The following is a 17,439-nucleotide window of genomic DNA, read 5'->3' as shown; positions in this document are numbered from 1 at the left end:
CAGCGCTGCCCATGGTGGGATTAAGCCTGGGAAGACTAGGAAGAGGGAGGGAAGACTCTAGCCAGCAGGCAGAAGTAACAAAACTGCCATTACTGGATCATCTGTGGTGCAATTCTCAGCTTCAGCACGTAACCTTGGTACCACTTACCTACAGTTTGGTGTTATGTCCGAATTGGCCATATGTTTCCGGATTAATGTTTTGGTGCTAAAGCATAAGCATGGGGGGGGGGCATTCCTTTTGCAGAGCAGGCACAGTTTAGGCCAAAGAGACCATTCAAACAGCCACCACTTTATCGGTTACGGAGCTTTGAAAGTAGCCAGCTTTGGGGGCAAAATAGATGTAACATTTATCCCAGTGTTAGTGCTGATTAGCTTAACTTTTATGCCAAAATAGCAGCTGTGAAGAGCCCAATACAGATCAGAACTACAGCAGGGAGAAGAAGCTTTAATGCTTTGCCTCCAACCTGTTTCTGATACAGATCAAGTCCCCTATGTCAACCATTTGACAATGAAGAAAAAAATCCTATTTCTGCCAATCGTGTCTAAAGATGTTGAATTTTCACAACAGATACAAGCTGACCTACACAGCAATGTTCCGTGCACATACCAATTAATCAGTTGCACAACAGCACTCATGGGCAAATGCAGGAACTTGAGCAAATGGAGTTGTGTCATGGATGGCCATTGGAAATAAGATTGTGCACTGAGCCATGTTCCCTCCTCAAGACACTATGATATGAAACTAACACAGCAACTATTGTATGCCATTATCATGTAACTTCAGCAGTAAAATGGCAGGGGATATAAGTAAGCAAATAACAATAAGTAGAACTCCAAAGAAGCCTTGTTATGCCATATATGGGCGGTATAGAAGTTTGATTGATTGATTGATTGATTGAGAAAGAAAGAAAGAAAGAAAGAAAGATGTTCCACACACAGTATGATTCTATGAGCTCCAGGACCATTGTTCTCCATTCCACCAGCATAAGTAAACTTCAAATCTAATCCTAATTATCTTGCCTTGAGGCAGTTTCTTGCATTGCTCTCTCCATGTTATTGTGCTCATGTTCTCATCTTCTCCAGCCAGTGATTTCTTATACTAATTTGTGGCCTTGTTATCCATATGTGTGATTACTACATTATGGAACTCCATTTGCTCTGATGCCATTGTGAATGATCTGCCTGGGAAATGAGATGCAAATTAAGTCTTATGGTAATAAAGACTGGTTTTGCCTCAATCAGATTTAACTTTCCCCCCCTTTTGCCATAGATTTTGTTCATTCAAGAATCGCCATATTCTTTCAAATCATTGCTTTTATTAAAATACCATAAACATTTGTTTCAGTTTTTGTATCATGCATTCTAAAGTTCTGATTGAGTTACATATGGAATAGCAACATTAAAATTTTCATTCCTTATAAATGAGTCCTCTCAAAAGCATATATGTCAGCTACATTGAGAATAGGCTGAGAACATCAGCACAGATTTTTAAATTTTTCAGATAATACCGTTGGGGAAAGACACATTGGACAGCTTCATACAATTGGAGTGAACTCCAGTTCCTAGGAACCGGGAGTGCACACGCCCAGCAAGAGCATCATGTGAACCCACTGAAGTCAGGTTCCCAAGTTTTCCACCCAACATTCATAACCAATGATTGAAGCTGGGCAGAGAATGCTGGGAGAAGGCTAAGGAACTGGGCTTTGATGGGTTTGCATGACATGCCCTCCAGGATTGTGCACTACCCGGGAACCCAACTTCACACTGATCGTATGAAGCCACTCATTAAAATAACACATTATCCGAGATCTAAAAGATGTTTAGAATACAAAAGATGTGCATTAAGTGCCTGAATCTCTGCTTTGGAGGAAACAGAATATGCTTTAACTTCTAGCTTTCTTTTGCTATCTATAGTTCCATTATGATGAAATTATTAAGCATGCCCCTATCACTATATTTTTAACATGTGAACACATGTCCAACAACACACCCAGGTTTGGACCCAAAGGACCCAAAACCAAAGGGAAAATGCAGAATGATGTAAGTGAATCTGATGTAAGTGCTCCTGGCTCCCAGTGGTCATCCCTTTCTGAAACATTATAAAAAGCCCAACCACCACCTCTTTATTCACTGTTCATTATTAACTGGAAAGACAAATTTGGTATAAATCGGTTTGGGCCCTGGATACCTGAGGGACCGCCTGCTCTCAAGGGCTGCTGCCCACTTGATGAGGTCAATTGCAGGAGCTCTGCTCTAGGTGCCAACAATGAGGGAAGCTCAGCTGTCGTGCACGTGGGACAAGGCCTTCTCTGTTGCTGCACCTAGACTCTAGAGTGCTCTCCCAGTGGCTATTTGCTCCTCGGTCTCCATCACAATTTTTAGAAAATGCGTGAAATCTTGGCTTTTTACCCAGGCTTTTAAATGATTGCCTCTACTACTGCTGCTTTGTATTTTGTATGGTTATATTATGCTTGTATTTAAAATCTTTTTAGTCAGATCTGTTTTTATATTCTAGCTTAATATTTTAAATGTGTAATTTTTATAGTCTTATTTAATTTTTCTGTGTGAACTGAAATATAAATCTATAAATTAAATTAATATATACTAAGTATATAGATCAAATTAAAAAAAATAAACAAATGCCTTGAGATTGTTTTAATGAAAGGAGGTATACAAATTTAACAATAAACAAATAAATAAAATGGGAAATAGAAACAGGAACAAAATGTTTATAGGTATTGATCACAGGGGAACTGGAGCTTGAAACAGGAACAAAATGTTTATAGGTATTGATCACAGGGGAACTGGAGCTTGATTTGGAATGCACCACCTACATGTTATCCTAACATTACTTCAAGAGTGCAAAACAAACCTATGCAACTAAAATAAGGGATTAAGATGTGACAATGGCATTGCCTCATGGGACTGTTGCTTCATCCAGGAAAATCAGCCTGTGAGCCATCAGTTACATATCTCTTTGGGTTTGGTTTTTCTATAGCTAATTCACATTGTTCCAAGAGCTCTGAGCAGGTGACTAGACACTAAACTAGACTACAGTAGCACCTCAATTCAGTTTCTAGACTGGAACAAGATATTTTATTTTCAGCTGCAATTATTTCCCCTTATCAGTTTTTTTCCTGCTCCTGTTTGCTCAAACTATTTGGTTTTGTTTGAAAAGAGAAAATTAAGAAAAACTACCTTCTTCCAAATATGTCTCTGACAGAAATGAGGAGAACAGAAAAGGTCCTTAGACACTTTCCCAATTACCAGGCTGCCTCACACCATCAAATGAACCATCATATTCATACTAGTAATGTAATTTTCTTTCATGGATGCAAAGGGATTATAACAATGTAGTCATTACAGTTAAAGGAAACTGCTTGTGGGTCTTTTCTCTACAATGTTAAAATAACGAACAAGCCCTTGGCCATTACAGGCACACAAGACTATGCAAGGACACAATAGTATCTCCTAATTTACAAGCTTTGTTTATTTGGGAAACAAAAGGCCAGTAACTTAAGCCCCAAAGAAAAGAAAACATTTAACTTCCAAAAAGCATTGCTTTTCTAGGTCAGGACAGGAAAACCTTACACTCATCCCTGCAGGAATCACTATGAAAGCCCATCACAAAGAAGCCAGATTGTAGTAGGTGGGATGACCAAGGTAACCATGGAAAAGAGAACAGATATCTGTTCAAACTACAAACTAGCATTCACTATTTTTAAACAAACAGCTAGTGGTACTCTGCAGGATAGCACAATCATCTTCAGTAAGGGTGTGATGCATCCTTCATTGACTTTTGTTATTGGAGATGCCAGGGAAAACACCTGTTTAACATCCTTCCCCAAATAAAGGACATGGTAATAACTGCAGGATGAATCAGCATTGTTTCTGAGCAGATATCAAAAAGTGCTTTAAGATTACATCAATATTTCAGTATAAAGGAATTGTGTTCATGCAATACATAACATTGCCCAGCACCCAAGAAGTCACAAGACACAAGGGTATTGGGGTAAATAAGGGCCACAATTTTATTTAAACTTTTAAAAGCAATGTTGTTAAAGAACAGGGATTGGCTCTCCACTCCATACAGTGCAATATCTATAGGCATGCACCATCAGGGCATGCCTTGCCTATAGCATAGGGTGATGCAACTTGGCTCCAGGCAGCCCCCAATGCTCTAAAGGAGGAGCTGCCCATCCTAGCTGGCCTAGGGCCAGGTCTCTGCCATAGCAGCACCCCCCGGTAGCCGTTCAGTGATTCCAGGGAGCTTAGGCTGACAGAGTAGGTCGGTCCAGGGCAATTCTCCCTGAGCCGTGCAGTCTCTCGAGAGTTGCCCTGTCCGACCTATAGCCAAACGCTTACCTGAAGGTGCTCACCAGCCTCAGATGTTATTCCCAGCCACACTGTACCAGCCAAAATTGTGACCAATAAAGGGTTAACCTCGCTAACTAACTAAAGGCGAGTACAGTCAGGAGCAGGCAAAAAAAGGATGTGCACCACCAGCCAATCAGGTGAGCGGCCAAAAAATTCCTGCCCGGCTCCAAAAGGCAAACAGCTAGAGCCTGGACTGTACCTTAGGGAGGGAGGGAGGGTGCCTTCATGGAGCGAACTGAGGCCCGGTCAGCGTCAGAACAAGCAGCACAGCCGAAGCTCCACCCCCGCATGGGCCGATTAGCCAATGAGGCTTCTCTAGGCCTCATGCTTCGTGCAGGGAGCTAGAGCAAACCAGCCTCGCCACTCATTCAAGTGGCAAGCAGCGTGATTTCAACCACAGTAAATGAGTTAAACTGATATCATACACGGCTGTTACAATGATGACTGAGAATGTATATGGGGAGAAACCACCACATAAAGGGTATTCTATGACTACTACTGCTCTGTGTGTGTGTGTGTGTGTTTCCGTTTCCTATCAATACCAGATAAGCAGGCAGGCAAGGAAAGTTATACATCTCGTAGTTTTAAAGCTTAAGAATAGATCCCCATTTAGTCAGACACATCATCACTGACTTCAGTAGAATTATATCAGCCCTGGCCACGATTTGGATCAGAGAAATAAGCAGTTACTGCCCTCTTGAGGCTCAACAGAAACCTGTTCAAAAATCACCACACACGAGTTACATATAGTTCCCAGTCTCTTTAGAAACATTTTTGTATTTTTAGAATGCTAAGCCTGTGATTTGAAAGGGGAGACTCAGCCCTTTGATCCCAATGGAGGGGGGAGGTATAGATACCTTTATCCTTTCCCCATTGGGAGTAAAAGTAGCTTAGGTGGAATGATTTCCAACAGAAAAGCAACATGAAGGGGAAAGGTTAAGGAGCCCTACTATCCTTGCACTGATGTTCCCCTTCAACTGCAGTCTCAGCAGCTGCATTCTTTATTTTAAATGTCTGTACAAAGAATACTGAAACTACTATGCATCATATGGAGTAGGGATGGGTCCGGACCGGTCCGGAGACCATTATAAAGGCGTCCGGACTGTCCGGACCGGTCCAGACCTGGCCTGTTCAGTTCGGGTGGAGGGGGTTTCTTTAAGGGCGGGGAGGGTTTACTTACCCCTCCCGCCGCTTTTCCCACTCCAGGGCTCGTATATATTGTAATAATTGGGGCGGCAGGATACCTCCCTGCCGCCCCTTGTCCCTCTGAATGCCGCCTCCAGGACAGGGTGGGCGTGTGCGCGGCTCTGCGAAGGAAAGATCCTGAGGACTCACGTTTTAAAAGTTAACTACTGACGGCAATGGTAAACCCCAACGAGAAGCCGGCACAGCACCAAGCCGGCCTCCGGCGCCTCTCCACTCGGCAGCTCCCCCATCCTGAGCCGCCACCAGCAGCCACTGTGAGGAGCTCCACCAAGGAGGACGCGCCGACGCGCCCAGCCCACCCTCACTTCCAGCTCCCAGGCGACTTCCCCCCACATACAGCGTGGTTGCCTGCTTCTCCTCCTCCCATCAGGCCACGCTGTATGTGGGGGGAAGTCGCCTGGGAGCTGGAAGTGAGGGTGGGCTGGGTGCGTCGGCGCATCCTCCCTGGCAGAGCTCTTCTCAGTGGCTGCTGGCGGCGGCTCAGGATGGGGGAGCCGCCGAGCGGAGAGGCGCCGGACGCCAGCTCAGTGCTGTACCGGCTTCTCGTTGGGGTTTACCATGGCCATCAGTAGTTAACTTTTAAAACGTGAGTCCTCAGGAACTTTCCTTCGCAGAGCCGCGCACGCGCCCACCCCATCCTGGAGGCGGCATTCAGAGGGACAAGGGGCAGCAGGGAGATATCCTGCCGCCCCAATTATTACAATATATACAAGCCCTGGAGGGGGGAAAGCGGTGGGAGGGGTAAGTAAACCCTCCCCGCCCTTAAAGAAACCCACCCCATAGTGCCGGACCGCAGCTCTGCGGTTCCGTGCACACCCCTAATATGGAGTTCCACTCTAAGACTGCCATCCTAGACATATTTACCTGAGAGCAAGAAAGTCTCACTGAATATAATAGGTACATAGGAAACAGCCATATACTGAGTCAGACCATTGGTCTATCTAGCTCAGTATTGTCTTCACAGACTGGCAGCGGCTTCTCCAAGGTTGCAGGCAGGAATCTCTCTCAGCCCTATCTTGGAAAAGCCAGAGAGGGAACTTGAAACCTTCTGCTCTTCCCAGAGCGGCTTCATCCCCTGAGGAGAATATCTTGCAGTGCTCACACATCAAGTCTCCCATTCATCTGCAACCAGGGCAGACCCGGCTTAGCTATGGGGACAAGTCATGCTTGCTACTACAAGACCAGCTCTCCTCTCCAGACTTGCCAATGTAAGTCTCACTTTGTAATGCCAGGTAGGTTCAGAATAAACCTGAGATCATCCATTATTTGATTCTGGAGAAAGGGGCTGTGCTGGTATGCATAACAGAGACTTGGTTGGGGAATGCTGGTGGCTCAGTCTGGTCCCAGCTTCTCCCTCCAGGGTACTCTGTTGAAGAGAAGGTGAGGAGACGTGGGTGGAGAGGTGGAGTGGCTGTTAGTCTATAAGAACATCTCCCTTGCCAGGATCCCTGTCGAAGTGTCTGACCATACTGAATGTGTGTAGTTAAATTTGGAGACCAGGGCTAGACTGGGACTTCTATTGGTGTACCGATCACCCCACTGCCCTTTGGTGTGTGTGTGGAGGGGGTCAATGTAACTTTGGGACCAATTTGTCTGGGGCGGCTCAGGAGTTCATAGCAGCCATTATGACTATGGGCCTATCCCAAGTGGTATCGAGACCGACAGATATTGCTGGTCACACACTTGATCTGGTCTTTCACTCTGAATAGGGTGGTGTTCCATGGGTGGAGACTCCTATGATTTCCCCATTGTCATGGACAAACTACCAGCTGGTTAAAGTTGGACTCACAAGCACACTCCACCTCCACAGGGGCAAGATATCCAGCAGCTTCCCTTATGTGATGACTCTGCATCAGTTTCAGTTTGTGACCCCTGAGGCTGTGGACAAGTTGCTTGGAATGCTGTGGCCTACTACCTGCTCTCTTGATCCTCGCCTGACATAGCTTATACTATCTGGAAGGGAGGCTGTTGTAAAGGGCCTGGTCATGATTGTAAATGTTTCTCTGAGAGAGGGTAGGATGCCTCCTTGTCTTAAGGAGGCAATCATTAGACAGCTTTTGAAGAAGCCTGCCTTGGATCCCTCAGAGTTAAGCAACTACAGACCTGTCTCCAACCTCCATGGTTGGGCAGTGATTGAGAAGTTGGTGGGTCCCCAGTTCCAGGTGGTCTTGGAGGAAACTGATTATCTAGACCCATTTCAAACTGGCTTTCAGGTAGGCTAAGGGGTGGAGACTGCCTTGGTCTGCCTTGTGGATGATCTCCAATTGGGAATTGACAGAGGGAGTGTGACTCTGTTGGTCCACTTGGACGGGCCTTCTCCGCTGCTACCCTGAAGCTTTGGAATCCTGTCCCTGCCAAAATAAGAGCCTCCCCATCTCTGACAACTTTTTAAAAGTCTTTAAAGACACATTTGTTCACCCAGGAGATTAACTATCTCAAAACGGTGGTACATATGCTGGTAACCTCTAGGCTGGATGCGCTCTATGTGGGGCTGCCTTTGTAAGTAGTCTAGAAACAGCAGTTGGTACAGAATGCAGTGGCCAGGTTGTTCTCTGGGTTATCTAGGAGAAACCATATTTTTCCTGTGTTGAAAAAGCTACACTGGTTGCCAATACATTTCTGGGCAAAATACAAGGTACTGGTTCTTACCTATAAACCTTACGCCAAGGCTTAGGCTTTGGGTATTTAAGAGAACGTCTTCTTCACCATGAGCCCCATCATCTAATAAAGATCATCTGGAGAGGTTCATCTGCGGTTGCCATCAACTCGTCAGGCAGCTACTCGGGAAAAGGGCCTTTTCCATTGCTGCCCCTGGACTTTTGAACTAGACTTTAGCTGCGCCCCTTTTCCTCGAGAAGGCAGATCTGGCCACAGTTACCCATGCCTTAGTCACGTCATGGCTGGATTACTGTAACGTGCTCTACGTGGGGCTGCCCTTGAAGAATATCCAGAAACTGCAACTAGTGCAAAATGCAGCAGCTAGGGTTTTATCTGGAGTTGCCCGTTGGGATCACATCACACCCATTTTGAAAGAGCTGCACCAGCTAACAGTTTGTTTCCTGATCCAATTCAAGGTGCTGTTTCTGACCTTTAAAGCCCTTAATGGTTTGGGCCCTGGATACCTGAGGGACCGCCTGCTCCAAAGGGTTGCTGCCTGCTTGATGAGGTCATTTGAGGGGGCTCTGCTCTGGGTGCCAACAATGAGAGAGGCTCGGCACACGGGACGGGGCCTTCTCTGTTGCTGCCCCCAGACTCTGGAATGCTCTCCCGGTGGCTATTCGTTCCTGAGTCTCCATCAAAGTTTTTAGAAAGTGTGTGAAATCTTGGCTTCTTACCCAGGCTTTTATATGATTGTCTCTACTGCTGCTTCTTTGTATTTTGTACAGTTTTTATGCTTGTATTTTAAATCTTTTCAGTCAGATTTGTTTTATATTTTAGCTTAATATTTTAATCATGTCATTTTTATAGTCTTGTTTTTAAATTTTTGTGTAAACCACCTTGGGATTGTTTTAATGAAAGGCGGTATACAAGTTTAACAAACAACAAAAATGAATGAATGAATGAATGAATGAATGAATGAATGAAGTTGTTAATAAATCAACTTATAAGATGTAGGAATAGTTTTAACAATGTGAACGTTGTTCTATATATAAAAACTTTAATAATAAAAGGTGAATACATCTATTTTCAAGAAAATAAAGCCAGAACCGAGTATTACTAGATTTATTACAATTACGGCATGTATTGTATAATACTGTTTTGACAAGAATTACAACCTGCATAATTTATAACAAAAACAGAAGCAGAACAAAAACCAAGCACCACACAATGTGATGACATTATAGGGCTATAATAAAAATAGCATATAATTTTGTGGACATAGGCAGCAATAGGTTTTGCTTGTTACTATACTACAATGTTTTTCCCTGCCTGGATATAGATACCAAGCATAGGACAATTTTAATCTGAGAGCGCTCAGTCTTGGTAGTGTCTGTAGTAGTTACAGGTTTTGCCAGAGATTAAGGACCATCAATTTGTACGGATGGAAAGAACAACTGACAATTCTGTTTCAGTTTTTACTGCTTCAGTTTCTTCAGTTAAGGAAGATGATGGAAAGGATTTTCTGTCTCCCCTTCCCCCAAAAAAGAACAGTTTCTAAACCATCAACATATGGCTGATTGCGAAAAATAAATATGTTTAGATTACATTTTTAAAAACCAGGATGTATAGCATTTTATAGTCTGTTTCTTTGTCCTTCCCTTGCCAAAAGGAATAAACATGAATATGCCACTAGGCAAATCACTGAAAGCCCAATGACAACAATGGACTGGCTTTACAATGTTTACCATGTCTCTGCAGTGCAAGCCAGAATAATATTTTTCACCATTATAATATAAAAAGAGAGTACAAAGGTATAATCAATTAACTAGGAAATTACAATATCATCATGGCAGCCCAATGACTTTTTTGCTTCCAATTATATCCAAATAAGATATTTTTTAAAACCGTTTGTATTTAGGTATTTGATCCAAAATGCTCTCTCAACAGCTACATTGTTTTAAGATGCAGTTAGGCAGCTTGCGCACATCAGAGCATTCATTTTGCAATTACATAAAATGGGAAATAACGCTGAAATGTCATTTCAGCTTGTCAAAATCTGTAACATTCCACACATTTTTAGGCAGCACTCGACACAGCAAGTTTCTTCAAATGGTCCATGAAGACTTGCAGACTGACATCATCAGTAAGAATGGGTGCTCCAGATTCCTGTATGGGAATAAAAGATATTAGAAGAATTATGCTACAGTGAGGGAAATAAGTATTTGATCCCCTGCTGATTTTGTCCGTTTGCCCTCTGACACAGAAATGACCAGGCTATAATTGGAATGGTAGGTTTATTGTAGCTGTGAGAGACAGAACAACAACAAACAAACCCTCAAAAGCCCAGTGCCCAAAAGTCAGCGATGGATTTGCATTGTAGTGAGGGAAATAAGTATTCGATCCCTTCACAAAAGATGTCTTAGTACTTGGTGGCAAAACCCTTGTTGGCAATCACAGAGGTCAGACGTTTCTTGTAGTTGGCCACCAGGTTTGCACACAACTCAGGAGGGATGTTGTCCCACTCCTCTTTGCAGATCCTCTCCAAGTCAGAAAGGTTTCGAGGCTGATGTTTGGCAACCCGAACCTTCAGCTCCCTCCACAGATTTTCGATGGGATTAAGGTCTGGAGACTGGCTGGGCCACTCCAGGACCTTCATGTGCTTCTTCTTGAGCCACTCCTTTGTTGCCTTGGCTGTGTGTTTTGGGTCATTGTCATGCTGGAATACCCATCCACGACCCATTCTCAATGCCCTGGCTGAGGGAAGGAGATGCTCACCCAAGATCTGACGGTACACGGTCCTGTCCATCATCCCTTCGATACGGTGAAGGTGTCCTGTCCCCTTAGCAGAAAAACACCCCCAAAGCATAATGTGTCCACCTCCATGTTTGACGGTGGGGATGGTGTTCTTGGGCTCATAGGCAGCATTCCTCCTCCTCCACGCACGGCGAGTTGAGTTGATGCCAAAGAGCTCGATTTTGGTCTCATCTGACAACAACACTTTCACCCAGTTCTCCTCTGGATCATTTAGATGTGCATTGGCAAACTGCAGACGGGCCTGTACATGTGCTGCCTTGAGCAGGGGGACCTTGCGGGCACTGCAAGATTTCAGTCCTTCACGGCGTAGTGAGTTACCAATTGTTTTCTTGGTGACTATGGTTCCAGCTGCCCTGAGATCATTAACAAGTTCCCCCCGTGTAGTTCTGGGCTGCTTTGTCACCGTTCTCATGATCATTGCAACTCCACAAGGTGAGATCTTGCATGGAGCACTAGACCGAGGGAGATTGACAGTTATTTTGTGTTTCTTCCATTTGCGAGTTATCGTGCCAACTGTAGTCACCTTCTCACCAAGCTGCTTGGCGATAGTCTTGTAGCCCAGTCCAGCCTTGTGCAGATCTACAACCTTGTCCCTGACATCCTTCGACAGCTCTTTGGTCTTGGGCATGGTGGTGAGTTTGGAAGCTGAGTGATTGCTTGCTTCTATGGACAGGTGTCTTTTATACAGGTACTGTAACAAGCTGGGATTAGGAGCACTCCCTTACAGAGGGTGTTCCTCATCTCAGCTCATTACCTGCATATAGTGAAAAGACACCTGGGAGCCTGAAATCTTGCTGGTTGATAGGGGATCGAATACTTATTTCCCTCAGTGTACATGCATTATAGAAAGCCTCATTCTAAAGACTTCAGCAGAACATGCACTAGTAAAAAATTAGGTTAATCAACGTGAATACCAAACCATTATAAAGGTTTAACCAAGTCGCTCATCAGCTGTGGACAAGGAAAGCCCACAAGCAGGATACAATTGTCATAGCCATCCCATCTGTTGCCAGACATACTGTTTCTGAACAGGTGTAGGGGTGTGTGTGTGTGTGTGTGTGTGTGTGTGTGTGCACGTGCACCTGCTTTAGCTGTCAGCACTAACAGTCTTGGCTCCTCACTGAATTCCTCTAAACCTTCCCTTTTGTTTATTATTTTATTTTATTTAACATATTGCTAGTGGCCACCACAACATCCTACAGCAATGAATTCCATACATTATGATAAGTCTTTGGCTGCCTCTATTTTCTTTCGTTTAATTGATGGACAGATATTTTCTGCTTTACAACACAATAAGGAAAACTGCTTAATGAGGAATTATCTCACATCTGCATATTTTAACTATAAGGACTTACAAGGTTGTATGTCACATCTAAGCTGGTTTCAAAACCAGGCACACACTGCATTGGCACAGATTCTACATAAGAAATATTTATTCCCAAGTGTAGCCACAGAGCAACAAAGCATTTCTTTACCCTGGACAGTAAAACTGCAAAATTACTGTGTCATTTAACATTCAGTTTTACCATCCAGAATCACCTCTTATTTAAAGAATAATACTGAGAGTCTTAACACTGAAATCAAGTTATTTCCTATGATTTTAGGGTTTTGGTTAATCCTATGGAAACTTACCTGCCCCCAGGCATACATGTTGTTATGAGTCTGAGAAGGGTTTACTTTAGAAAGCAGAAAACGAGCCTTTAAACAGAAACAAAGGAAAGAAAGTTAATATATACAACACAGCATGGAAAACTGACAGTTTCAGTCAACAAAATGATCATTACATGACTCCAGTTTGCATACTGATTCAACAGATATGTAACCTGGAGACAGAGAATCCAAGCTTTTAAAAAGTATGTAGCTTTCATTATGCTGAGAATAGAAACAATGCTGAGAGAGCAAAAACAAGGGATAAATACTCCATAAGTTAGATTTTCCCATCTCAAACTTCTCAGTCGACATATGAGTATTTTTCAGCGGCTAGAAATCCATACTTCCTGAACAGAATAAGTATAATGTCCTTCCATCAAGTATAGTCTGGCCTTCCAACTTGCAATATGTTTCTAATGCTAACTCACATTTCCCACCTCAATATAGAACTTTTAAGTAGAGCTATGAAGTTGGTAGCGATGAGCAGCTCTGGAAAAGTCATGAACCTAAGTTACAAGATCCTAATTGCATGATTACCATGCAAATTATGAGGTGTTAGCTAAGAGCTGGCAAAACAGAAGTGAAGCTTCAGTGTCTAAAGGCATATAATATATATAGCAACATCATGATTGTGATGTGCAAAAGAATTAACTCATTAGGTAACACATTTGTGTTATAACATGATATCCTCACCCATGGTTCTTTAAATATTGGAGAATAAAAGCAGTTGATAGTACCAGATATAAATCTCAAAGCCATGTGCCAAACAGGAGTGTGTGTCATTTCAAAATTAATTGGGGGGGGGGGATGTGAACCAAATGAATCCTACTTTATTTTTCATTTATTTCAAAACAAATCACCAAATGAATAATGAACGGGTTACCCATTCATTTGGAACTCATTTTGGTTGCAAAGATTAAACAATGACCCTGCTCCCCTCCAGGGCAAGAGAAAGTTAAACACAAAATGAAGGAAACATAATGAAACAGATTTTCCTAAATAGGCAACAAAAATGTTTCACACACCCCTATTCCCAAGAAAAAGCAGTGCTACGTTCTAGAAGTCCCAACTCAATCAAATGCTGCCGTAGAGAAAATATGACCAAGGGTAAGAAAAGTACAGGGAGCCAGTGCAGACAGTAGAGATGGAATTATTGCTCATCTTCTAAATCATGCTAGACAAGGAAGAGAAGTCTGAAGCCAGGAACATACAAAGGCAGCTTATGACTACAGTTGCATCCACAGCCCAGCACAAGGGCACATTGGTAATTCCATCACAGCATGCCAGCTCTTCAGTCACTTTTCAATTACATGCAATAAAAGTTTTATCAAAGCAAGAACACTACTGATTTTGCCCGCCTTGAATTTGTCAATATGATTCCAATAAACTGAAGAAACAGCAGTGTACCTGGCTCCCTCCATGCTCTGTATCAATGTATCGTGGCATTGGAAACCTAGAATGGAGAATTTCCTGTGCATCATCTGCTGGCGCTTGGAGCAAATGGCGAAAGTTTTCATATTCTGGCATGTCCTGGTAGCCTGACTTGCGCCACTGAGCGATGGTCTATAAGGTAATAATTTAGAACACACTCTTTCATTCAAACAATGCCAACAAGTTTTACATATCTGAGAGTTTCACTAGCAAGCCTGTCAGATGTCCCAGGAAGCAGGCCAAATAATGTTTTAGTAGGTATTTAATGATCTGTTATACAATTACTTAAGATATTTCTTTATGTCCTATATCTCCTTCCCCCCCACACACACACACACTCGCACGCGCACACACACACACTTTAACACTGTTTAAGCAATTTCTCCATGAGCTAAGTGTCCAACTATATAGCTAGTCCCAGTGTTTTCAGTGAAACTACACCACAGGAAGCAATTATACAACTGCCTGCCTAAGTATCATGTGCATCAATTCAAATCTATTTTTCCCCCTAGAGCTTGTATCTACTGACAATAGTAACTTCTTCAATGACTACAATAGGTAGCAATGTATTGGTTGTCAGGGTATCCTTTATAACCCCAGTAACCGGACAAAGAGGCACCTTTTCAAGTAGCAATTCTCTTATTTTTTAGCAGAGGGAGAGCAACTGTCCCTATCCAAAAAGATCACAGTGTCTTTACAGGGGCTGTTGTGGATGTCTAGCTTGCTTTACTTCTAAATTGTGAACCTTTTTGGGATAGGGAATCATTCCTTTTTCTAACCACTTTGAGAACTTTGCTGAAAAGTGGTATACCCTTCTTATTAATATTGCTACAGATTTACGCATGTTAGCACTTTCATAGATTCATATACAAATGGCCCCAAGCAATTTCCAAGATTAGAGCATTGACCCCTATATTCAAGAGGGCTTTGCAGGAGCTACACACATACAGGGGTGCTTAATAGCCCTCCCTTTCCAGAAGAAACTCCAGACAACAAGCTACTCCTCAAACAGCCTCCAGTACATTGCAAGGAGCTACTGCCGAAAACTTTTGCATGTGTGTGAGTTGTAGCCATTATTCTTAATAAGTCAAATATCTCTCCAAAGAGAAAAAAACTGGAAATAAGAGTGATCTTACCTCACCATGATAAATAAGGATCTGAAAAAAGGTGTCCATGAGAAGAATGCGATCAGGCAGAATACTGCTGCTATCTAAAAGAACAGGCTAACATAAAAAGAAAACATCTTAACCACATATGCAGAACAGAAAAACAAAATTTTAAAATATTCAGATGTGTCAGTTACATTTAGGAAGAGACATTACATTTGCAAGTGATTACTACTGAAATTTTCCTGCACTGCTGCTCAGAAATGATCCTTATAAACCTGCATTCTCATTTTGAATTTACCATACTGGTTCAGAAAAATTCTAAACATGAAGAGTGCCAAAATCCTTTACATGTAATATATGGTTTCAATTCAGTTTTATTTTCAAGTTTTCCTTTGCACCTAGACAAGGCACAGTTAATACATTATGCTATATAAATTCTGTAGATCTTGTGGATACTGCTTGCACTTGCTCCAGGATGCTTGCGCCTAGCTGCTTGCTTTATTTCATTTGACCTATTGTATCCTCCCAAAACAATACAATACCTTAGATTCAGAGCCTCTTTTAGAACAAGTGTTCACATTTAGACAAGCTGCTGAAAGTCACTCAGAACCACTGGATAAAAATCAAATAAAATACATACCTCTGGGGGTCCATTGAAAGAATAGGCATAGAGGATTGGCTGAACCATTATTAGTGACTGAGTCAGATCTTGGCGCATGAAATTATGGCGGTAATAGGAACTTTCATCAGGACTGTTGTTGAATACTTGTAAGAAAGGAGATCTTCTTAAATGGAACATAAACTGAAACACAGACCGACAACTCTGAGAAATGCCAATCTTTTCGAACCAGTGAAACACATACATGCCTATTATTAAAAGGGCACCAAATGCAAACCATTTAACCTATTAGCAGTATTTACTGCCACTTTCTATGAATGAGAAACATCTTTTTCTAAAACCGTTTTTCTGCCTGTGAAGTATTCACTTTTAACTGATGGCAGACACAGACAGATCAGGCTGTCCCTGTTTAATATAAGCTGCTATGTCACAATATACAAAAAGACTTGTAACCCAAAAACTAGATCCCTAAAAACAATGACATCTTTGGAGATTTCAGTGAACTGAGAAATAAAGCACATCCAAGACATTGTAATCTGAAGTTTCAATAGATGCACTTCATTTTTCCTGTCTGGTTTATTAAAATCCTGTTTTTCTGACTATTCTGGCAACCATTCCTCAGATATGCTTTTGTGCACAGGCTGGGAGGAAAAGGTCTTCCCAAATAACCTTTGTACACCAAAACATATCAAAAATTTAGGTAGAGCAATTAATGCTTATGACATATTATGGAGGCCATCTGCGCTTCATTCCAGTCCCAATCCATCCTGAGATGCATCACACTGAACTAGAAATGTTTTTGTTGTCTGCACTAGTAAGTATCAGCTTTGAATTAGATACTTGCTTTCATGTATCAAAAACCACTGCATGCTATCATCCAGAAGTTTGGATACAGACACATTGAGGGTGTACAGAATAAAATTTCCCAGATGCTTTCTATTTGAGTATAAGTACTGTTTAAGAAAGCATCTGCAAGGGCACAGGTGGGGGGGGTGGAAACACACAGATAAAACCAGCAACAATGGGCCAATGTAGATGCAACGTTTAACACATTACAATCAGTACTTGGTTTCAGATTCTGGTTCATTTCAGAACTCTGTTTAGAATAAAGCAGGATTGCATGGTTTGAATGTAACGAGTCATCATGACTTGATCTAACTGAAATTGGAAGCAGAATACTTCCAACTATTGCACAGGCAAAGAACTGTGGGCAGCACACTCCTAAGGCTCATGGACTTGAACCATTAGCATTATATCTGAACTAGTCCAGCATGTATAATTCTATAAGCTCACAGTATGAGGAAGTGGGAAGGGCAGAAGTTACATGGCTAATTGAGAAACAACGATCAATTTGTCATACTGCCTCACAAATACCAGCTTTAAAAGAAAGAGAAAGTGAGAGAGAGAGAGCGCACACACACCCCTTCCTTAATAAAGGTATGTCCCACTCGTCTATCCAAAGGCACTTAAAGTTAAAATATGCATCATGCTTGATGTAGCATGTTCTCCACTGCAATTGTTTCTACTCACCTGTGGGTAAAGAGAAAAGGTTTCTGAAAATCTGAAGGAGCTTGGATCATCCTTGTGGTATTCTCCAAATTTCTGACACTGAATGAATTAAAATAATAATAA

General features: G+C 42.3%; 1 protein-coding gene across 1 annotated transcript in view; it reads right to left on the bottom strand.

Moving 5' to 3' along the window:
* Positions 1 to 9,290: 9,290 nt before the first annotated feature.
* Positions 9,291 to 17,439, bottom strand: part of SEC23A (SEC23 homolog A, COPII coat complex component) — a 57,911-nt gene continuing 49,762 nt past the window's right edge. The window contains exons 15-20 of the mRNA XM_053283176.1: positions 17,338 to 17,415; positions 15,829 to 15,990; positions 15,216 to 15,302; positions 14,056 to 14,211; positions 12,631 to 12,696; positions 9,291 to 10,350 (exon numbers count right to left, since the gene is read on the bottom strand). Of these exons, the coding sequence (XP_053139151.1) occupies positions 10,261 to 10,350; positions 12,631 to 12,696; positions 14,056 to 14,211; positions 15,216 to 15,302; positions 15,829 to 15,990; positions 17,338 to 17,415 (639 nt within the window). The 3' untranslated portion in view covers positions 9,291 to 10,260. The remainder of the gene's footprint in view (positions 10,351 to 12,630; positions 12,697 to 14,055; positions 14,212 to 15,215; positions 15,303 to 15,828; positions 15,991 to 17,337; positions 17,416 to 17,439) is intronic.

This window comes from Hemicordylus capensis, chromosome 1 (assembly GCF_027244095.1).
Source record: "Hemicordylus capensis ecotype Gifberg chromosome 1, rHemCap1.1.pri, whole genome shotgun sequence".
Taxonomy (NCBI): domain Eukaryota; kingdom Metazoa; phylum Chordata; class Lepidosauria; order Squamata; family Cordylidae; genus Hemicordylus; species Hemicordylus capensis.
Note: the sequence above shows the minus strand (reverse complement) of the source record. Positions and strands in the feature narration are given on the sequence as shown.